This window comes from Populus alba, chromosome 16, assembly GCF_005239225.2.
Source record: "Populus alba chromosome 16, ASM523922v2, whole genome shotgun sequence".
Taxonomy (NCBI): domain Eukaryota; kingdom Viridiplantae; phylum Streptophyta; class Magnoliopsida; order Malpighiales; family Salicaceae; genus Populus; species Populus alba.
In genome coordinates, this window is record NC_133299.1 from 4,265,762 (window position 1) to 4,289,972 (window position 24,211).

The 24,211-nt window shown below is 34.0% G+C and overlaps 3 protein-coding genes across 4 annotated transcripts; 1 reads left to right on the forward strand and 2 right to left on the reverse strand.

Moving 5' to 3' along the window:
* Positions 1-608: 608 nt before the first annotated feature.
* On the reverse strand, positions 609-3,684 carry LOC118052637 (alpha carbonic anhydrase 4). The gene is made up of 7 exons (XM_035063641.2): positions 3,424-3,684; positions 2,273-2,490; positions 1,873-1,979; positions 1,612-1,714; positions 1,225-1,383; positions 1,069-1,122; positions 609-901 (listed from the first exon to the last, which is right to left on the reverse strand). Exons 1-7 carry the CDS (start codon positions 3,542-3,544, stop codon positions 812-814), a joined length of 852 nt encoding a protein of 283 aa, XP_034919532.1. The 5' UTR covers positions 3,545-3,684; the 3' UTR covers positions 609-811.
* Positions 3,685-8,458: 4,774 nt separating this feature from the next.
* On the forward strand, positions 8,459-12,040 carry LOC118052632 (eukaryotic translation initiation factor 3 subunit E). Its single transcript, XM_035063630.2, has 8 exons — positions 8,459-8,724; positions 9,223-9,377; positions 9,833-10,060; positions 10,167-10,288; positions 10,564-10,783; positions 11,011-11,153; positions 11,377-11,514; positions 11,690-12,040. The coding sequence occupies exons 1-8, from the start codon at positions 8,517-8,519 to the stop codon at positions 11,787-11,789; spliced, it is 1,314 nt and encodes a 437-aa protein (XP_034919521.1). The 5' UTR covers positions 8,459-8,516; the 3' UTR covers positions 11,790-12,040.
* Positions 12,041-13,841: 1,801 nt separating this feature from the next.
* LOC118052621 (uncharacterized) lies at positions 13,842-24,207 on the reverse strand. 2 transcript variants are annotated; one of them, XM_035063620.2, is made up of 12 exons: positions 21,384-24,188; positions 21,175-21,305; positions 20,809-21,048; positions 20,044-20,173; positions 19,274-19,426; positions 18,875-19,113; positions 18,703-18,778; positions 17,703-17,909; positions 17,166-17,401; positions 16,513-16,591; positions 16,281-16,421; positions 13,842-14,643 (listed from the first exon to the last, which is right to left on the reverse strand). In XM_035063620.2, exons 1-12 carry the CDS (start codon positions 23,946-23,948, stop codon positions 14,470-14,472), a joined length of 4,371 nt encoding a protein of 1,456 aa, XP_034919511.1. In that variant the 5' UTR covers positions 23,949-24,188; the 3' UTR covers positions 13,842-14,469. The 2 variants fall into 2 exon arrangements, with proteins under 2 accessions (XP_034919511.1, XP_034919518.1); XM_035063627.2 differs by lacking the exon at positions 13,842-14,643 and having other exon boundaries at positions 16,282-16,421; positions 16,513-16,581; positions 21,384-24,207.
* Between the last annotated feature and the right edge of the window lie 4 nt (positions 24,208-24,211).

A 24,211-nucleotide genomic window follows, 5' to 3' on the forward strand; every position in this document is an offset into this window, starting at 1 on the left:
AGTGGATGATGAATGAATGCTAGAGATGAGCGATCCTTCAAATTGTGTGCAAGTGAATTGTGGTTCAGTGACTTTGGGTTGGAATCATCGGTCATATGGTGATGAGCTTCGCTTGTTCATAGGATCCAAATCCAGAGGCTTTGAGCTCCAAAGAGTTGTCGCCCTCAGGCGGGTAGATATCAGGAGGTAGCGTCAAGCGTCAAGCAGGTGCTCGGTCTCTCTCTGATTTTTTCTCAAGAAGAAACGGCCATTAACGTCTCTTCAACATGTAATTAAGTTCTGCCTCCCTTATTTCGCTGTTGAAGACATTTTCTTTGCTCAGCTTCAAGTTTCTCTTCATCACATCCTGACACCATGCAACATATTTTCTGTATATGAATTTACACACGCCGGAACGGGCATAAGGCGGCGTTTTAAAATTGTCGGCTTGCCTGAAGGAAGCCTGTCGAGCTCAAAAACAACAACTACTTGCCTAAAAGAAGCTAATTCATCACGGTTTTATTGTATTTATCACAGATATCTACTCAAGGGTGGGCCTGATGAGGTTCAGAGGAAGCATGGCTGCTAATGAGAACACGGAAGTGGTAAGGAAATGCCTTTCCTGTATGGATATAATTCTTGATAGCTCAAGAGTCTTCATTTATTAATCTCAGAAATGTCCACAACAACTTGCCTGAGTTCTTCACCAGGATAAACAGGCTTGAAATTTGAAATGTATATATAAGGGAAATAAATTGCCATCTGAATAAATGGTATGCAAAAGTTGCGCTATGCGGGCCTCTCAAATTCTTCTCTTCAGTTTATATTACTGCTAGGTAGAGGCCCCATTCTGTCTTGGAGTGTACTCGTACATTGGAATTCCAGTCGATGGCTGAGTTGGTCTTGCGTTTGCCTCGAATCCCTGAAACAGAAGAAACCAAGAGAAGTTGACCAGTAGAAGTGCTATGATCTTGTATACAGAAGAATATCACATTTCCAAAAAAACAACAACTAATTTCCTTCAATTTTGAAATGATAAAAAAGATATCAATTAGAAATGAATCCTTAAACTAAACTAGAGGTACTTACATCATGAACAGCATCTCTTAATGCTTTAACTTGCTCCCTTGAAACTGTCCTGACCTGTTTATGGAAGAACTCATCAGAACAATCATATCCACTATACCAGTAATTAAGAAGATATATAGAAGCTGAAATAGTGTGTGAAGGTTTTGGTAAAAGCACCTTCATGACTATTGTCCAAACAACACCTTCAGTGCATGGAGGAACTGTGAGAGAACCGATATATCTGTAATACTTTCTGCTCCCAAATTTGATATCTCCTGGGTTGACGATCCCCATCTCTCTCTCTCTATGGTCAACATGGTTTATATGGCGGAGCAACTGCCAAAAGGGGAAATGGTAACACTAAAAAGAGAACTCCATAGTTACAGATTAAAATCGAACCATTAACTTGCACATAAGTTCAAAGAACAAACTTCATGTAAAGTTCGTCTTGTTAAGGTTTCTTTTACTGATCATACTTTGTATCATACATTTCATTACAAAAACCACATTGACAGACACCAAACACGTGCAGACTGATAGACTAGTTGATAAACATGACAATACCTTTGAAAGGAAGCGATCAGGCCGACCATATTTGTAAACAATTGCGACAACAGCTATCCCTCCCTGAGAGCTATAGTGAACCAGGTGAAGCTCCAGGTCATGCCTTTAAACGAAAATCAGAAAACAAAGATATGGATGGACATTAGATATACATGTGATAAGATTGAAGGGTGTTGAGTGGAGTAGGTGGAAGAGTTCTCATTAAGGTGTAATCAAGTGGAGTTTTTAAATTTCAATAATAAATAAGGCAAATAAACAAACCTTGAACCATTGAATGCGTGCTCTGAGGGTGAATGCCAATGACATTGCTGCAGCTGGTAATCAGTATCATTAATTGTAATTTTTCTTGCATCTCCTTTCCAAATCACCTGACGAGAAATTCAATTTAGATGGAGTGATAAGATTTTCATTTTATTTTTGGTAAAAAATCATAGTCTCAAGTAACAAATAACAGGCATTAGTGACGCATACTTTTGTAGCCTGAATTCTGGTCAACAATCAACAATGAATTTATTATCAACTTCATAGGGTTCAATATTTACAGGGTCAACAATCTTGTGCATGCCATAATTGCAGAGGTGGATTAAATTGAAATTTTGTTTGGTAGAATGAGTTGCTTCATAAATGCATTAGTCAATTATTGAAGGGACAGGTAGCATACTGTAATGTCATGTCCTCTATTCTTCACAGCTGCAGGAGCTGCTTGGTAATCTCTACGCAACTTTCCTAAAGTCGGGAAAACTTCCACCCTTCTGTCAAGAACATCAATAGGAGACTGCATTTTTCCTTTACCACAAGCTTCCCAATGTGGATTAATCTTTCCCCAGTTCTTTGGCCCCTTTTCAGTTCCTTCTTCATATGTAAATTGAGTTTCATCCTCTGTTTGATCAAAGGAAATAATTAGATGGGGCCAGCTTGATTGGACTCATTAAGAAATGAATATATTCCATGAAGATAATCGTTCATGATATGGAATGAATCACTCTACTAATTGACCAAAAAGTCTTCAAAACAAGCCTCCAAAAAATTAAATTGATGGCGAGGTTCTGAACTGTCACCTTTTCTGTACTCCTAAGACATTAAGCACAGATTTGGCTAGGTAATCCAGGTTTCAAAGTAAAGAACATGGCAAAATTAAAAGTGATTCTCTTTCAGAAAAGTAGATCGTGAATTGAATTTAACTTAGAGCAACTTGCAAAGCAAAGAATAAAAGAAAATGGTGAAATAACTATTCAAGCATGTGAAAAAGCGTATAAACAAATCAATAATTTTGCACTAAACAATGCACACTTGGAAAGTTTTTGCACAAAATTTTAAATGATCTCCTGGTTCTGCACCGCATGTATGAAAATTTAAAAAAAACGCAGAGATCAAGAACACTACATCTTCTCCATTAGAAAGCCATTTGATTTTGTCAGCAAGTAGGTGACCTTACAACTGTAAAAAGGACACTGGTAGGCTTGTAGCTATGCAAAGTTTACCTACTGATCAAGTTTGACTACCTGCAGGTCCATCTGAAAATGAGATTTCATGAAAGAAAAAACCTTCAAACATATATGAACCTCAAGATTGAACACCCCCCCCCCCCAAAAAAAAAAAAAAAAAAAACAAACAGAAGGATACCAAGAAATTAATCTTTCAAAAACCCAAATGTGATTTGGGTTTTCTACAACATTACAACTGTATTAATCTTCGCTATATAGTAGAATATTAATTATCTGAAAGCAACGTGAACACTAAAACTGGCAGTGAAAATGAAGACTTCAATAGCTTGACCAGAACGAGAGATGGGGGGAGAGATGAAGAACATACCAACTTCGGACTCGAAAGCCAAGGAGATGGTGAGTGAATATGAGACAATGATGAGAGAAACAAGAAGAAGAAAGCTCGTCATGTTGATGTTGTAGACATTGAAGTTACTGGTGCTAGTCATGGCGTCTTCCTTCCTTAATCTCTCCGAATTTCAAGGAGTTAGAAATGAAAGGTGTGTTTAGCGTTGTTTATTTGGAAGAGCAAACGGATACTTCTTATTACACAACGACGGCAAGAATGATAATTTAAACAGAATCTTTTGCATCTCGGCCTGAGTCAACTTCAATCAATGCGTTACTTTTTAAATAATTACTTTTTTCTTCGATGAACAGTAATTCTAACGTATCTTAAAAGAAAATTTTATTTCTTCGTCAAAATACAAAATATACATAAAATTCTTGAGTGTAGACATCTAAATTCGTTTCATACTTGCATGATACATTAAACTTTTTCAAGATTATTATAAAGTAGCGAGTCAGCAGGCACCAAACAAAGAACTAGAAGAAGCACACAATTACATTGCTGTAGAATCACTAAATTTCTAACTATAAGATTGGACATCACTCAAATCCAAACTAAACGCTTGCAAATTGTTTTCTTCTTTCAAATAATTGCTGTCACTTCTGATCATTGTTTGTCTTCCTTCCTTCATCGTGTTGTCCACCTTGTGACAATCCTTTAATTCTTCTTGTAGTCAGCATGACCGATTTATCTTTATTTGATAGTGTCGGGAAATAATCATCATTATTTTTTAAAGTATATTTTATTTAAAAATATATTTTTTATATTTATTTTTGTAACTTATTTTTTAAAATCATTATATCAAAAAATATAAAAACACAAAAAAATATAACTTTTTGCATCCATTTGCTTAGTTGTAGCTTTTGCATTTGTAGTGTAAAAAACATAGTTAAATATTTAGTAGTACATTGAACTGCGTTTTATATTATGAGGTCCATCATAATATTGAGTTTAAAATGTAGTTTTTGTGAAACAATTTTTACATATTTTTTTAATCAAGTTTCGTAAAACTTTGTTTGTTTTTGTGTTTCAAAGATATTTTTTTCAAAATTTATTTTTTTTTTAATTTTTTTTTCTTTACATTAATTTTTTTTTGTATTTTCATATCATTTTGATGTGCTGATATCAAAAATAAATTTTTAAAAATAAAAAAAATTATTTTAATGTATTTTCAAGTAATAAGCACTTTTAAAAAATAATTACAACTATACATTTTATACATAATTTTTTACTGCACATAAACCTCAATTATATTTTTTACTAAACACATATATAAATTAAACTAACCATATTTTTTTTTAAATTTATTTTTTTAAAACCACAATCATAAAAACTATCTTGAAAACAAATATTCTCTATAAAACACAACATGAACCGCATTCGCGAATAACATCTTACTTGGTCATGAGAAGCAGCCATTGACAATGAAACAAACGATGAAATCTGGATTGAAGATCGGAAGAAATGACAAAAACCCTAACTTACCAAAGACGAATGAAATCAATTTTAAGAGATACATAGATGGATGGGTCAACACTTTAATTGAACTAACCGTATATTATGATTTCCATTAATTAAAGTAATTACGTTTAACATATTTTATCTATTTTTTAACATTACCCTAAATATATAATCAGGTAATTAGGTAAATAACTTGATTTCTTTTAACTTAATATTGGGACCAATTTTCAACAGGTGTCTTTTTTATATTGGATCAAGAATTTTGTCATTACTCTATCATTTCCCAATAAAAATATGAATACTAATAGATTTTTTTAAAAAAAATATATATGAATAAATAAAAAGGGAAATATCATTTAATATCTCGTACTCTATACTGTGGTTTATAATGTGATTACCCATTATATTTTAAAAAATTAATATTTAAATTTCAGGTTAAAAAAAAATTAAATGTGATAAAATTACCAAACTACCTACATATATAATATATTAAATATTACATCTTTGTCATCAAATAAATAATAATAATAAAAAAAGAGAAATCAAATGTGAAACCTTAATCAAACTCCAAAATCGAATCTACATTGACATAAAACATTAAAATCTTCATCAAACAATAGCTATGCCACCAAAAACACATAAGCAACCACGAACCAAACTCTAGAGAGACAGAAGGAAATGATAAATAGCATAATAAGATACTTTGTTCATGTCACGATCAAGAAACACAATATTAATAGTTTGCTGTCATTTAAAATAACAATATTTCAAAAAATATTATAAAGTATAGAAAAAAAAAGAAGAAAAAAAGAAGAAGAAATAGATCTTAAATGCATAGTAAGACTATGATTACAATATCACTAATATCATACAATCTCAAAGAGATGAGTTCAACAATATTAACAAAGGTCATTAATGATGATCTAAGTGAGTCATACTTGTCGTTAAAAGCAAGTGAGCCACCTGTCATTTTTAGAATGTGTTAGCTTTTTACTTGCTTTTGCGTTTGCGGTGAAATAAACGTAACAAGGTGTTTGGTAACAAACCAAATTGTGTTTTGTACTGTAGGGCTCACTAAAAAATTGAGTTTGAAATGCATTTTTTATGAAGTAGTTTTTACATACTTTTTTAACTAAGTTTTATAAAACCCAGTTTGTTTTGAGTTTCAAAAGCACTTTTAAAAAAAATAATTAAAAAAATAGAAAAAACATTATTTTGATGCATTTACAAGTAAAAAGCACTTTGAAAAGCAATCGTAACCATAACCACACTTTCAAATACAACTGGTATTTCATACAAGCTTTTTGCTATACCTAAATTTCAAATATAATTTTTATCAAATATGCGTCTAAATCCAACTAACCACACTTTTTATAAACTTAATTTTTTTAAAAACCATAATCATAAAAGCTATCTTAAAAACAAACATATTAAATAGTAAGTGTAGTACAATTAGATCACTGATGATGTTGGATTTATTTTATTAAAATCTTTTTTATTGTATTGATAATGCCGTAATCATAACTTTAATGTGTATTTAATGTTTTTTTTTTTTAATTTTTTTATTGTGTTTTCTCTCTCCTCTCTCACGCTCATTTCAGGGAAAAAAAGAAAGAAAAGAACAATAACAATTTATTAATGTCATGTTTTCTAATACATGGATAAACTGTATTATTTCAACATTTCTTTTTCAAATGTCGCTATTCTATTATAGATTCTTTTTCAACATTTTTAGTTTATCGTGCTATAATCGAAATAGCCATCTTTTTCAAATGTCTTGAATTTGGCGAAAGAGCGTTCTGGTCTTTTCTTGCAATGGAAAACTTCTGGGTTCAATACTTGGCAGATGCAGGGTGGTCATGTTGATATCATATTTATGTGTGTGTGTATGAATGGAAGAATCAAGATAGAAAGATTATCGATTTGTGCTCAAATTTGGCAGATGCAGGGTGCATTACTTTTGTGTTTTGGGTATTTTAAAAGTATTTTTTATTTAAAAATATATTAAAATAATATATATATTATTTATTTATTTATTTTAAATTTATTTTAAACATTAATACATTAAAAGAGATATAAAAACATAAACAAATTTAAACAATTTTTTTTAAAATTTTTTTATGATTTGTTTGCTTTAGTTGTAGGTTTTGCATTTGCAGTGTAAAAAACACAGTTAAGTGTTTGGTAATACACCAAACTATGTTTTATATTGTAAACCCACCATACAAATTGAGTTTGAAACATAGTTTTTATGAAGCAGTTTTTATATTTTTTTTAACTGATTTTATAAAACTCTATTTGTTTTTATGTTTTAAAAGCATTTTTTTAAAATTTACTTTTTATTTTTTTATTTTAAATTAATTTTTTTTTATATTTTCATATCATTTTAATGTGCTGATATAAAAAATAATTTTTAAAAATAAAAAATAATTTTGATGTATTTCCAAGTAAAAAAACTTTTAAAAAATAATCATAACTAAATATTTTATATATGTTTTTTTGCTGCATATAAACCCCTCTCTCTCTCTCTCTCTATATATATATATATATATATATATATATATATATATATATATATATATATATATATAAATCCAATTAACCAAGTATTATGTACATTAATCTTTTTTGTTATATATATATATGTGTGTGTGTGTGTGTATCTCAAGTTAATGAAAAACGGGAATGATATGAAATGATCATGAGATGAGATGTGCTGTGAAGGGATCCATAGATGAATTGGTGGTATACATGAAGCTACCGCATGGAGATTTATTAATGCAAGATTTTAAAATTAAATATCATTGTTTAACTAAAATAGAAACTCACAACATAGCCCCCCTCCAAAAGTTATCAGCTTAACATATTTGTTTTGCATTTTAAAAATATATATTTTACAAATTTTATTTATTTATTTATTTTAAATTAAATATATTCTAAATATTTTATATCATTTTGATACGATAATATTAAAAATATTTTTTTAAAAATAAAAAAAAATTATTTTAATATATTTTTTAATAAATTATACTTTAAAAAACAATTACAACCACATCTTTAAATATATTTCCATCCATCCATCCATTATTTGTGGCTTTGCACGGTTCATTTCAAAGCTCTAAAATAAATTATAAAGACAATATTAATGTCAAATCATAATGAATTTAGTGAGTTTGTATAAAAGGAGAATTCAAGGAAATTTAACACAATTTCATGCTAAATTTGTCGTTCGGGACAAATCAGTGTCTCTATTTTTCGCATCTCAGAAAAAAAACCTAATGCACATATGCATATTGAGTGAAATCTTTTAATTGCCAAAAAATAGTGGATGAATGAGGGATGATAGTGTTTGAAATTGATTATATATGAAGCACAATTAACAAAATCAAAATATCAGGGTTTAGTTGATAATGAAGTAATGTATTAAGGACTAAACTGAGTTTTCTTAAGAAAACTTTTTATCGTCTCTTGTTTTTCAAAAAAATAATTTACATAAACGTCAGGGCTATATTTGATATTTCCCAAAACAAATAACTCCTCTCCCTCACCTCTCTCCTTATGTAGGTTAAACCCCCAGGCAGCAGCAGCAGCATCAGCCAATATCCGCAACCATGGCGACTTACGATCTGACACCACGAATTGCACCAAATCTGGACCGCCACTTAGTATTTCCTCTGCTAGAATTCCTTCAAGAAAGTCAGCTTTACCCAGATGAGCAGATCTTAAAAGCCAAAATCGAGCTGTTGAACAAAACAAACATGGTTGATTACGCTATGGACATCCACAAGAGTCTTTACCGTACCGAAGAAGTGCCTCAAGGTAAGCAAAGAAAAACCCATATAAAAAATATGATTTTTAGGACACGTGCATGTAGATACAGTGAATTACTGGGTGTTTGATGGATTAAATTGTTGAGATTTATAGTAAGTCTTTTTATTTCTAATAGTTTTTTTAGATAAAAGGAGTGTGTTTTGTGTATTATTTTTATTGCTTTGGTGTTTTTTTTTTGCTGCATTAAATGTAATAAAAAGCCCATAATCTTTCTTTTAATTCAAATAAATTGTACCTGTACATATAGTGAATGCGTGTATTTCTTGATTAAATTGTTTGATTGAAAAAAAAAAAAAAATTTTGGACACTATACACCTATGGATACAGCAAAAGTGTACGTATCTGTTTGATGAAATTGTGAAATTTAACAAATATATTTCATTTTCAAGGCAGGAACGTTCTTTTATTGGAACTATAAATACTGTGAATTTGTTTGTGGGTTCAAATGTTGAAGGTTTGATTCTTGTTGTTGTTGTTGGTGTTAAGACATGATTGATAGGAGGGCAGAGGTAGTGGCTAGATTGAAGGCATTGGAGGAGGCTGCTGCACCCCTGGTAGAATTCTTGCAGAATGCGAGTGCTATGCAGGAGTTGAGGGCTGATAAGCAGTATAATCTTCAGATGCTTCATGACCGTTATCAGGTTTTTTTTTCTGGACATCTTCAGTCAAGAGAGGGTTACGTGTTGGTTTTCTTCCTATCTTGTTTTATGTGAATTGTTATGTAGGAATTATCTAGGAACTACAAGATATCTGAATTGATTTTAGGAACTCTGGGTTTGTAGTTTTTTCATGTTGCAACATTCAAGAGGGTATTTTTGTTACCATTAATAGTTAATAAGCAATGGTGACCATTTGTGTGAAAGCCAGTGATTTCAATGAAAAGAGCCAAAACCACTTTTCTGTTCAGATTCAGATGCCCTACACCTGTTTTACATTCCAAACCATCAATACACACATTGATTATGTGAAAATTGCTGCCTGTTTGCTATTTGTAATCCCCTGGTATTTCTGTCATCTAAAGTTCTGTGTTTTGGAAAGAGGGGGTTTCTTATTATGCTATCTAAACTCATTGAACAATAGTGCTCTCTCTAAACAGATTGGTCAGGAGCAGATTGAGGCATTGTATCAGTATGCCAAATTCCAGTTTGAATGTGGAAACTACTCTGGTGCTGCTGACTATCTGTATCAGTACAGGGGCTTATGCAACAACAGTGAAAGGAGTTTGAGTGCTTTGTGGGGAAAGATGGCAGCTGAGATACTGATGCAAAACTGGGATATTGCTCTTGAAGAACTCAACCGGTTGAAAGAAATTATTGACTCAAAGGTTGTTTTCCACCACTCCTTACTTTTCTGTTTGGGTTGTATGCTTTCTTTCTTTCCTTTTATTTTTCGAGTAACATGTGCTTATTGAGGATGCTTGTCTATTGCAGAGCTTCTCATCGCCTTTGAATCAGGTGCAAAGTAGAATATGGTTGATGCATTGGAGTCTCTTCATCTTTTTCAACAATGACAACGGAAGAACACAGATTATTGACTTGTTTAACCAGGACAAGTATGACTTGACCTTTTTTGCTCTACATACATTTTCAACCATGACATGTTTTCTATTTTGGCTCTGACTGAAAAAATGACTTGTGGGTATTACTCAATTGAAACGTATTCTTATTCTGTAAAAATATAAGGAACCATGAGTTAACCAACATCTCTTTATAGGTTTTTTCCCGCTTTGGACATGATTAATCTCTCAATTTAATTAACTATCTTTTGTACCTTCTTAAGACAAAGGCTTACAGGATGATAAAAATTGATCTTTCCATTTTATTTTAGGTATCTCAATGCCATTCAAACCAATGCACCCCATCTTTTGCGTTACCTAGCAACTGCATTCATTGTCAACAAAAGAAGACGACCTCAATTCAAGGATTTTATAAAGGTTATCCAGCAAGAGCAGCACTCTTACAAAGATCCTATCACAGAGTTTTTGGCATGTGTCTATGTTAATTATGATTTTGATGAGGCACAAAAGAAGATGAAGGAGTGCGAAGAAGTAAGCTCTTTATGCCCTAATGTGATTGGCATGTTAATATCCCTGTACAAGAAAGTTTGTGCTGATTGTGTCATTTAAGTTGTATTGATTTCCAATTTTCTGGATGCCCCCCCCCCCCCCTATTTTTTTCTTGTCGTTCTCGGGTTTGCTTATTATGTTCTCTGATAATAAATTTTCCCTCTGATCATTAACTCCTGGATAATGCTAACCTGTTATACTCATTATAGGTGATACTAAATGATCCTTTCCTTGGCAAACGTCTAGAAGATGGCAACTTTTCCAATGTGCTGTTGAGAGATGAGTTCCTTGAAAATGCCCGTCTATTTATCTTTGAAACCTATTGCCGGATACATCAGCGCATTGACATAGGGTACGTATATTCATTATTTTTAATTGTTTGTTACAAATGTCACAAATAGAGTTGATTGGAACTGTCCCTTGAAAAACCATTCCTTTTTGAGTGAAGGGCCTAAACCGTTAGTTTGCTCTCATTGAATGTCTATCGGTCCAAACACTTTGCAGTGTTGACTTTGATGTACTTTTTATTGCTTCTGTTAAAATACTTATTCGAATTGCTTGGCTGTTCACGGCAGAGTCCTTGCAGAGAAATTGAACTTGAATTTTGAGGAGGCTGAGAGATGGATTGTGAATCTCATCCGTAACTCCAAGCTTGATGCTAAGATTGATTCAGAATCAGGAACTGTTATTATGGAGCCCAGCCATCCCAATGTGTAAGATTGCAGATACAGATTATTATATTTGTACACGGGAATGCTTATGATTCTTGTTACCTATAATATTTTGGTCTTTTTATTCTCTGTACCTCCCATAATCTTTATATGTCAGTTCCCAGGGGTCTGTACCTTTTCTTCGAAAATTGGGTGACAAATTTCTTTGGTCTTTCAGGTATGAGCAGCTGATAGATCACACCAAGGCATTATCAGGCCGTACTTCCAAGTCAGTCAGTCAGATTCTGGAGCATGCACATGCACAGGCTGCTCGATAGAGTTTCTCTGTAAAGATTCGGGGGACTTATTTGTTTTAAGATTTTTGGCATCTGAATTTTGTTTCTCTTTGGTTTGAGGAACAGACAAATTCGAGAAATTGTACTGATTAACCTTTCCCAGAAGCTCCAGAATTAGAACAAATCTAGAATAGTTATTAATTTTGGAAGGAGAGTTTATGTTTTTCTTGTTTGTATCAATGAAAAATCAATGCATCCTATTTTCAGCTATTATTCACATCGGTAATTTATTCGATTGTGTATCTACCGTAAATAAATGAGCTCTCGAATCATATTAGGACCAATGCACTGATTGAGATGGTGTTTGCATCAATAATCCTGCACGATTTTATTTTCGATACAGAAGCTGTTAGAACTGGTAGGAGAAATGCAGGTGTGACAGTGTCCTGAAAGAGCCCTAGAGGCACTGTTATCTCAACGGATTTTTTCGCTAGAGCTTAGCCCTGTTAAAAAAACCGATTAACGAGAAACTGAACTGGGAAAAAAAATTGATCCAACCAATTAATAAAAAATCACAATTTTTTTGTCTGGTTCGGTTATGATTTTAAAAGTCTAAAACTGATGCTCAGTTTGAACCCTAAACAAACCGAGCATAAATGGTTATTTTTCTCCGAACCCTTCTCTCAAACTCTCTCGCAGCCCTCCCCGTTACTCTCTCCCCTCTTCTCTCTATCTATGGCCTCTTATTTGGTGCGGTTGGAGATGGAAAAACATTGAATACTCTTAGATTTCAATTGCTTTTTTCACCATCCCCTACTCCCCATGGTGTTTGCTTGCTTGTTTGGTGTGTGACTGTGTGTAGACACATACATCACAAACGTGTGAGGACTTTGTGAGCTCCCACCATGACTGACTGACCTTCTACTTTCCTTACTCCATGGTTCACGCATAGCCCCTTGCTTTTCTTTTATAATATTCCCGTTATCATTTCCTATTCTGTAGATTTTTCCACACTAAAGCTTTTGAAAAGAGAAATTAACATTGTTCATTCATGCATTTTTGACTAGATTTTCCATTTGCTTTTTGGTGCTGTCTCACACTCCCACTGAGATGTTCTCTTTTACACCTTTTATGAAAAGTGGTCTCTGTCCGAATTTTATTAGTGAAAAAAAAATATTTTTTTAAAATTTAGTTTAGTTTTTAACAAATTGTTTCTTTTTATTTTGACCGAAAATATTTTTTAAAAGTTATAAAAAATTTAGAAATATCATATTATTTGCTGATTATAATAAATTTGGTCTTCAAATTTTTAATTGTTATATATTTTGTTTTAATTTCACCCTTTAAAATTTAATTTAATTTAATTTGATTTTTATATTATTTTTTTTATTTTTATGATTATTATTTGTTTTTATCTTATTATTTTTTTTTAATTAAAATTTTTTATTTATCAAATTTAGTCCTAATTCTTTCGATTGTTATTTATTTTATTTGAAATAATTTATAAAATTATAATTATTATTATTTAAATTTTATCATCTTTTAATTTTTTTTATTTATTAAATTTAATCTTTATTATTTTGATTATTATATATATTTTTTAAGATAATTTATGAAATTAATTTATTTTTGGGCTATTTTTTTTTTTGATTTATAAAAAATTATTAGCTATCGTGCTTATCTGTCATTGCCAATGACAAAGGTAATGACAATCACCTTAACTGCCAATGACAATCACCTTAAATGCCTATTTAAAATTATACTAATGATTACAATTTAAAATATTTTTTGTTTAAAAATATATTAAAATAATAAATTTTTGATTTTTTAAAATTTATTTTTAAAATCAAAATATCAAAATAATTTTAAAACATTTAAAAAATAATTTCTAAAACAAATTTTAAAATTTGCTATATCACGGTTTCAACTGTATTCCCAACCTGTTTGAGATTGTAGTACCAATGACAGTTTAAAATAATTTTTCACTTATAAATATATTAAAATAATTTTTTTTTATTTTTTAAAAAATATTTTTAATATTACCAATCAAAACGATAAAAAAACAAAACAATAATTTTTATTTTAAATAAAAAAATTGAAATTTTTTGAGAATATAGAGCCGCATTTTCCAAACACAGTAGCATGGCGTTACCAAACACAGTATTAACGGTGAAGAGCGTATCAGCCAGCATAGCTATCCTATCATCTCCTAGCTCTGATCGGCTCACTCTCTTTCTAGGCTTAGTCTGGATGGAAAAAGGGGATCTTAGTTTTAAGCACTAACACTCAAAACTTGTACATCCATTTGTTTTTTCTTTAAATCTTCTCTGTTTTCTCTATGGGGGTTGAATAAATAAAACCCCGACTCTTTCTTTGTCCAAAGTTTCTCTTAGCTCAAGAGACGATAGCGGAGCCAGGTATTAAGTATGCTTGGAAACAATGCCCTTCATGGTCCAGCATCCTTCTCCAACCGAATCTTCCCTTTAACCCTCCATAAGAACTGGACATTTCTTAGACTGAAATCTGCCAACTTTACTAAGACATCCATTTTTAGACCAATGCCAACCAGTCTGGATCCATTAGCAGGCTGTTAGTTGCTAGACCAGATCAATCGTTACTCTGTCCTGAAGATCCATCTTGAACTTTGTTCCGTAAAAGCTGACCTGACCTTGATCTGAAAAAAGCAATTTGCATATAAATCCTGAGACATAGGATATTTCTCCTACCAGCGTGAACGTGAATAACCATAGGTCTTCCAATTATCCTGCCAATTTCGCCGGTACTCATTTCTCTCATTTGAGTTACCCCGTGTGTATGATGTTCTTCCATGAGGACTGCTTCCATTGTTTTCCTTGGATGCTCTTCTAATTTGCTCGTCAAGATCATATTCCGAACGCTGACAATTCAAAACAATGCATCAAAATGAGGCAATGGTTGCTAATCAAAAAATGCAAACAGAATAAGAGAACATGTTCTTGCTTGGGAGCCAACTAGAATTTCTAGATAAAATCTCAAACCTCATTCAACAATGTGCTCTAGCCCTTGTTTAAGGTCGATAGGTTATGAGTTGAATTTTACCTTGGGCACAAAAACTAGTTCACTAGTCAGACAAACAGAGAACATACGATTTCAGTCATGCTCCTAGTAGTTAACAACCTTCACTAAAAGCAGGATGCAGAAAACAGATATGGAATAACACCATCCTGTAATTGAGAAGTCATGTCTGTCCAAGTTATATGGGATCAAGGATGAACAGCTTACTATTTTCTTCACACATATCAAAAGTAATTTATAACAGAGGTTAGGCAGCAAGTTAAACACCTTCCATAGTAGTAATACAGTGGACTGAAATAGAAAAGGAAGGAAAGAAAGAAAACAAATAGATTACAATTAGCATATAACATATTCCCTTCTAGTTCACAAGGTCATTAATAATGACAAGGAAAAACAAAAAAAAGGTAGAAAAACTCGAAAGTTTTCAATACCGTTCAATTACCATGAATACTGTTCAATTAACATGAATGAAATGCTTGAATAAGAACCAAGGGACTCGAATAGATAACAAATTATTTGGAAAACAAAACATACCTTGGCACTATATTTGAAATATAACAGGGAAACAGACTGATACTGAGAAATAATATAAAATACAGAATGAAACACAAATTACACTACAGACAGACAAGACAAAATACCATTTAGGATGCCAGATAGGCTACAAGACAAAATACAGATCACGTTAAATAACAAACCATTACAAGAAGAAATACTAATTACAATGATAAACAAACCACTACAGAAAAAACAAGCAATTACAAGATAGAATCTTTGACCATATTCATGTGTCTGGAGCAAACGAGTCAAGAATTATAATGCAGCAAATGTTTATCACAGTGATGGTGTTGCAGCAATTGTCATGCCCATGTTATAGTTGGTGGTAGAATTGATCATGTCATAATGGTTATCATGGATGGCAGCAAAAATGGCAGCGGTACCATTAATGTTTATAATAGAGGGAGCAACATTGATGGTCATGATGATGATAGTGCTTCCATGGTAGAAGAGGTGGCGGGTAGTAGCGGTTATATGTAGAAGAGGTGATGATGGCAATAGCGAACATGATGGAGGTGGTAATGGAAAAATGTTGCCAGCATTGATGGCAATGAGTGGCGGTTGCAACTGTGATAATTGTGACATTGGCAATGATTTTTTAGTTTTTCTACACCAACCAAAATCCAAGTATACATCACACATGTGCATTCATACATGAAATTATAAACAATCCATTGCCAATTTTGATTAACTGCTGCTAATCAAAGGATGCCTTCATTCATAGTAATCAAGGTGACCAACAATAGTAGCCACACAGACAAGGTTGCTTAAAGATGTAAAAGACTAGCCACACAATTTAAAGGTGAAAAACACCTGATGAGATAGGAATTGATGACAGTACAGGTAGGTATCTGAAGAAAGAAAGCTCAAAATCTAGAATACGGACATATTAGACCTATTGAAATCAAGTGGATAACAAACCTTAGTGGGGTCAGAGAGTACTGCGTATGCTTCTCCAATCATCTTAAATAGCCTGTCAGCATCTGCGTGAACCTCCTGGACAATTTCTTTCCAGAGCCGCCCATCATCTCCACTTCCACTTCTTGCCAGGAACTGACCAGCCTACAATTGGGGGAAAAAATACAAGAGAAACCTGTAAGATTTGGAAACAGGATCAGCAGCAATAAATACGCAGGGGTGGAAAGCTAGAAACCTTGTCCGGGTGATGTTTAAGTGCTGCTTTATGGTATGCCTTTTTTATATCAGATGCTGTCTCAGAATCCTTGACTCCCCTAACAAAGAAATTATATATAGTTGACAAATTATAAAAGTATAAAATGCTGGCATGCTGCATTTAATTATGACCAGAAAATTTCCTTGATTTCTTTAGATACAAATATCACCATGTTAGCCCAGAGATGCGGGAACAGTAACAGATTAAATACAAGTAAAAAAAGCAGAACCCCTTTTCTTTCCAGTAAAAGAATGATTTGTAACTGGGCAGATTCGAGGTATTTTACAATTCTAAAAAAAGAAAGAAAGATAAAGGCACTTCACATTCTTAATTAAAGAGCTTTACCAAGTTTCAAATTCTCAATATATACATAAGCGTGTATATATTGAGAATTTGAAACTTCGTAAAGCATATGCCATGATAGAATTAAGTTTTATGCTCAGAAAGGCTCAGCTTTAAAAACCTTGACAAAGAAAATAATGATTATAGTGCAACAAATCTGGGAACAATACCACTATGACTCTAGAAGCACCACAGATATCTGGTTTAAAGAGAAAGATAGCATCTAAACATTACAAACATGATGTTGTTCCAGTGAAGCATAATGCGTTGAAGGTTCCAAAATGACTTACAAAATACAATATAAATCCAAATGGATTCCTTTCTTAGCCTCTTCTTCCATTAAGGACAAACGCTGATGAGCTTGCCTTAGTTCTTTTGTCCAGCTGGTGGATCTAGCGGGTTTGCTGGACTGTCTGACCTTTCCATCGGATTGATTTTCAAGAATAGAAATAAGCCTTTGAAGGTCAGTAGCCGCCTGTCCATAGTCTCTAATCCTCTCATGCAAAGCAGCTCTTCTGGCAACTGCCTGCATCAGTTGCAATTGAGCAATTAATACTAGGTCAATCAGGCAACCATGTAAGCAGTTGTTAAAATTTGATGTCCATATGTCACATCCCTTTAAGTAAATTAAGCAGAATTCTTCCCTCTTACAGAGCAAATTGGCAGGAACCATTTAGGCAAAATATGTCCATGTTCATCAAAGGATGCAATTCATAGTATGTATTTGTGTTATATAACAATGTTAAAGGAAACATTTAATTCTTCCTTGTTGAGCTCCATATCAAATTATCAACTAACTGCTGGCAAGACATATTTTAGAGATAAACCTTTGAGTAATTTCCATCAAGTGCCACAGCTAGGCTGCAATCAGAAATGGCGTCAACAATCTGCCCCAGTGCTTGGTGGGCAGCAGCACGGTTTCCAAAACAAATTGCTGCAAAAGGGCGGGATTCAATACTGTTTAATAAAGCACCAGTATAATGTTCTACTGCTTCAGTGTACTGCGCTGATCGAACTGCTTCATTTCCTGCACTCTGTAATTGACAAGAATGCTAAATTAGTTCAGCTGGAAGAATTCCATGAAAAGACAAGAGTAAGACCATGGAATATGTAATCTACCATAAGACTGCCAGAGGGAACCCAGAACCGAATCAAACACCAAACATAAATCACTTAATCTGTCTTCATAGACAATCATTAGCAATTGGAATGTGCATTCCAGCCCTAATTTTCTATGGGTATTAATTATCATATAATGATAACACATATAGCAGATTTTACAAACACAAACTCAATAAATGAAATCAGTTAACCAAATCTACATTGTTAAAAGTCCTTTAGAATAGGCAATCCAATCAAACCAACCCCAAGCATTAACAATACCAAAAGCTACCTGATTATTATTTCCACAGGATTTTTTTTTCATCATCTGCGATTTTTAAATGTCTATACATTGTTAAAAAATGAGAATGGAGAAAACATTTATAACATTTGCGGTCATTTGCTTAAAATGGGCACAGATTAAGACGACATGGTGATATGAATCATTAGATTATGTACAATATTATATGCATTATATGCACATAGTACATTAGGGTATATAGATTTTAGATTTTTATCAAAAGTTTCACTAGTTGACAAGTTGACCACCATGTTGTCTCCATCAATAAACAAAAAGACATAAATACCATGCAGCACCCTTATTACCCAGTATTCTAACCCAACTAAAACATTAAGGATGACATTCATGTTATAGAAACCATCACACATCATATATCATTTTGAAACCTAAGAAGGGAAGTGAACTTATGGCAATCAACAGCATACCTTAAGATGTAAAAGATTCCGTATGGTGACAGCTAATGTAACAGATGATTCCAATATCTTACTTGCATCTGCTTTCCTGCATAGTTCAAATTATTATCAGGGACCTCAAAGTTATTTTGAGAAAGGAGTACCGATTAAAATTGGATCTGAATTGATGATATGATGTGTTTACTTGCAACTGATGGATCGCATTTGCTCTAATTTCTGAAGTAAATCAAGAGCCACCTCAAGCTTTCCCAAATAAAAGTAGGACTTTGAAATTAAGTGCCATCTCCACACCCTTGCGAATGAGCAATTTTCACTTTCAGAACAGCCAATATCTACAAACTGCCCATCCACTCCAACAAAATTCTTTTCAGCAGCACTAAGAGTCTGCTCACACATATGAATCACCTCTTTATACTTCCGCAACTACAAAGTGCCACCAAAACAGCCTATGATTAGAAAAGATCTAGAGGCAAACAAATGAAATACTCTGATGGGCAGAAATTTATCAACTGACATTCTTCAATATTCCAATTATTTAGTCACTTGAACAAGAGCAAAAAAAAAATGTTGAAAGAGCACAGACCATAAACAGAAACTTCGCTTTCATTTCCAGTAGTCTTTCTGAGTAGGGGCTAATGGATAAGGCCTTGGCAATCACATCTAGAGCATTAAGTGCTGCATCGTATGTTCTCTCTTCCAAAAGTTTTGCAGAATGGTTTATGCACTCTAACACTTTCTGGAAGAAAGGAAAACCACTCGATCAGTCATGGAAAAAAGCACACATGGATAGCAGGAAAGGAAGAGGAAGGAAGATCCAAATGACAAATAACTCCAACCAACCATGTCACAGTGACAGGATGATGTAACCATTAAGAAGCAATTTCTGATAGCCCATCCAAAATGTGAAATCAATGAAAAATGAAGTGCCTATTTTTGTGTCCCAACTACACATTTTGTAATCAAAACAAATTTCTTTCTAGATTTTACAGGCCCATTTAACAATGCATCACCTATAAAGATATGATTTATACTGCCTGTAGGATGTAGTAATGTTTGTTAAATTGTAATCTGCCAGAAAAGGAAACCTAGCTCTATCCTATTAAACCTTTAGAACTACATTATTTTGCTTAATTAGGAGCTGCTGCTCGAAAAAGTAATGTGCTTAAGGAAAAAAGGTACAAGATATTCCTAAGTGGAAAAGTAACCTTTATCCTCTATATCTCTACTTTTATTTTTACTTTTTTCGCCACTACTATTTTAGAAGTAAGATCGATATAAAATAAATGAAAAGCATCATATATCTACTACCATAAGATGGTCACATCAGCACCACTTAAGCTAATAAATGCATACCTGAGCTTTCTGTACGCCATCAGCAGCTTCTATTATGATTCTTCGATCCAAACACACACCAGCTCTAGATTCCAAGCACTTATTAAAATAGTGAAGTGCATCCTCAACTTCTCCCAGCTGAAGATGACAACTGGAAAGTGAAAAAAATCCCCACATGTTTACAGCATGCAACACATCATTTTCAAACAGATGCGACATTCAGCAAGAAGCAAATGGGGATAATGCAGTAAGGTCAATCAGTGTACGTGGTCAAAAAGGACCACTCATGGTGGACATACAGAATATGGGGATTCAAAACAAAAAGAAATTCACACATATTTAGAATATAGAGTACACCATTTAGCGTAGAGCATATAGGTATCAACATATAGATGTCACATACAATCTACATATGAAGCACAACCAAACAACTCCTATCCTTCAGATGAAGTCAGCATATAAGAAATGAAAATTCAAAGAGAGCCATTCTCAGGTGCGATGCAAAGGATATTGTTCATAGGTTCAGGACAACAATCTTCTACTGGAATACTTTTTATGATATACATACCTTGGGACCCCCCCCCCCCAAAAAAAAAAAAAGAAATATAAAAAGATAAAAAAGAAGCACAAAGCAAGATATGACATCTAAAACAAGTCACCATATCTTGTTTCACTCAACCAATTTACCAAAAGAAAATATTTAGTTCAAAAAATTGTGTAAAAACGAACCATTTGAAACAGATAAGATGTAAATTTTGCTGCATGCACCCCATGCAAAGGACTTACTTAGCAGCTCTTATTTGAACTTTGAAAAAGTTGGGGTCTAGGTCAGCAGCCTTTATGCAATCTCTTAATGCCTCCCTCGTGTTTCCAAGAGACATCCGCGTTGCAGCACGGTTGCTATAGCAAATAACAAGAGGCTTAAGACAGCATCCTGAAATATCACTAGAAGGAATGGAATTTATCCCACATGTATAAAAATCCTCTGCCTTCGACATATCCCCATTTTGATAAGCATGATTTCCCCTGGAAAAAACCAAACCCTATCCAACTTAAGTATCAAATGCAGTCTCAAAAGTAATATATCCTAATATTCAGCAGTAAACAATGTGGGAGCTATTTAGCCATTAATAGATTTTAAGTAGAAAGCACCTTGCTCGCCACATCTCACATTCTTCCTGAACAGAGCCAGTGGATGAGATTGAACCTTGCTTCGCCAATTCATTTATTTCAGATTTATTCCCCACCTTTTTATGTCGAGTAGATAAATCTTCTCCTTGACCCTGCAGTGTCAAAAGCTATACATACAGAAGTGCTGGCATGGATGGAATTTGGAAAGAACAATAATTGACTTTACTTACATTTGGGTTTGGGACAAAAATAAATGGTTCGCATGGAGGTTTCCTCCTATATTTCTTTCTATACTGCCGTTTTGGTGTTGATGAGCAGGATGAAGCAGAAAAGGAAAATTTTCTCACATCTACATCTTCCAAACCTGAAGCAAAGGAAAATTGCATTTGATGGCTGCTTTCTGTGTTTAAACCATGCGTAACTTCAGCGGAAGCTGCACCATCATTGCTGCCACTCACCTGCTCAAAGTTGAAATCAGCGCAGGACATTTCAGCACCAAGAACGAACCCTTTAGATATAGAATCACCCATGAAACATCTTTCAGAATCACAACCAGAACTCTCCTGATTCATCTTCTCTCTTGGCCTCCCACCATCTGTCTTAACATCTAATCCTTCAACCTCTCTGGGACCAGTTGTCGCTGTTGAATGCAACATTGAGGGTGCACAGTTATTTTCTTGGGGGTTGGAATCATTTAATGTCACAGAAGTTTCTTCAGAAAATTTCCCAGCTGCTGCAGTTTCCTGATAAGGAGAAAAATCCATGGGTGAGTAGCATCCGGGAGAATTTAGATTTTCTTGGCCACACCTTTCATTTTGTACTTGAACTTGCTCTGGGTGTTGCTTACGTATAGAATCCTGCTTCAACTTTACCCTCGTTTCTAATCTTTTGCCCTTCTTTGATCGGTTATTTACAGTAAATTCTGGTTTCTTATTTGATTCTGGAAATACACTTGTTTTTAAACAAAAAGCATCACATGGTGTTTTGAAGTCGGTAAAGGGCATCCCTAATCTACCAAGATCACTTGTAGAAATACTTTTGTTATTTTCCCTTTCAACTCCAGCCATAGTTGTTGCTTCAGAAACTTCACTATGTACTTGGGAATCAAAACCAGCCAATGAGAAGGAAGTTAGAGGAGCAGCTCCATTGAGTTTTGTATCATCATTCATTCGATCTTCAGATAATTGGCCTTCAAAAGAAGTCTTCACACATCCTGCCTGAAACCTAAATAATTCTGAACTCGAAGTTCTGATAGAAGTACTACCGGTATTGCAACTTCTATTCTTGTCACTGGATTCAAATTTATCACCACCCGAACCCACAGCAGCATTCTGTTCAGGAGAACAAGTATCTGAACTTCCATTAGAAGAGGCAGAAGCCTTTTTACTGCTTCTGATAACAAATAAAGAATCATCATTTGCAGATGAATTCTCATTGTCGGCTCCATGAACATTCTTGAACTCATTAATATTAAGTTTCTTAATCTCTTCTGGAAGATTAAATATTGGGTTAATGCTAGATGTACTAGCTGCTTTACTACTATTTGGAAATGATGCAAACTTACCCTTACCATTGACACTAGAATCCAGATTACCATTTTGATCCTTTGAAATGCTGTAGTTTAAAAAAGTTCCGCCACTTGACTTGACCTCAACAGGGAAGTTCGTAACCACACATTCATTAAGATTGCAACTTTTCTTGCTGCTACTACCAAACACAAAAACGCCATTACTATTACCTTCCACTTCATGAAAATCGGCCTCATTCTTTAATTTAATCTTCCCTGTATCAGAAAAGACTGAATTTCCAGAACTTTCACCAGATTCTCGCTTTCCCTCGCTGGAATTTAACTTCTTATCAAACCAACTTGCACCAAAAACAAACCCTGAACCAGAAACCCCCACATTTGCACTAGAATCATTAGTATCAGCACTGAATACAAAACTAGAACCAGAAACCTCTACATTTGCAATGGAATCATCAGCATTAGCACGAAATACAAAACTAGAATCAGAAGCCCCCACATTTGTAATGAAAGCCTCACGAGCGGCACCAAACACAAAACCAACATCATCAGAACCCAACTTCACCCCATTCCCACTAGAATCTCCCTTATTGGAATTCAAACTTGATCTTAATTCACTTTTGTCATCACAAAACTCACCGTCACCCGCATTACTGACCTTTTCACTCTCTACTCCGCCTACATTCACAACACACTCATTCAATTCTCTAGTCTCCACATCAGATTTCACCCCAACACCGTTCCCAGTAGGATCAAACACAAAACCCATATTACCAAGCTCCGTAGGCTCCACTTTCAAACCCAAAGCTGGCTCCTTCTCTCTCCACTGCCCCACATTTCCACCAAATCCTGTTTCTTTAGAATCTAATTCCACTCTAGAATTCAAACCCGGATCAAAATCCCCACTTTTTACACCCCCATTTGCGCCAAACACAAAACCCACATTGGACACACAACTATTCCCATCTACATTATCACCTACTGACTTAAACGGGTTAAAATCCGACCCGGAACCGGACTCACCCGGACCCTCTCCTCTGTTCCTCCCATGTAACTGCTTCCTCACCTTCATCAGCCTCGGCCTCGCCCGTCCCGTCCCGGTATGCGACCCGTTTTTATTCATATCGATTTCGCTGGTGTTACCATAAAACGTAGCATTTACAGTTTGGCGGTGGTTATTCTGAATTGGAGTGGGGTTAGGGTTTTGGAGAGAGTAAGGGTGTTTGGAGGTAACCGGTGACCTGATATCGACGGCCGCAGCCGGTGACATTTGAGGCAATACAGAAGAGGAGATTTAGGTTTTAGTGAAATTGAAGGTTTTGTTTGGATTGTTGTGAGATGTTCGGTGTTAGGGTTTTGCTTCGTTTTGAGGGAAGCGACTAGCGAGGGAGAGGGGAGGGGAGAGTGAGGTTTAGACAGACAAATTGTACCGTTTGTTGTATACTCCTTGAATTTCAAAGTCTTGTGTTTACACTTATTTAGTGAATAAATAATTAAATAAATATAGGAAAAATAGAGGGCCACTAGAGTTAG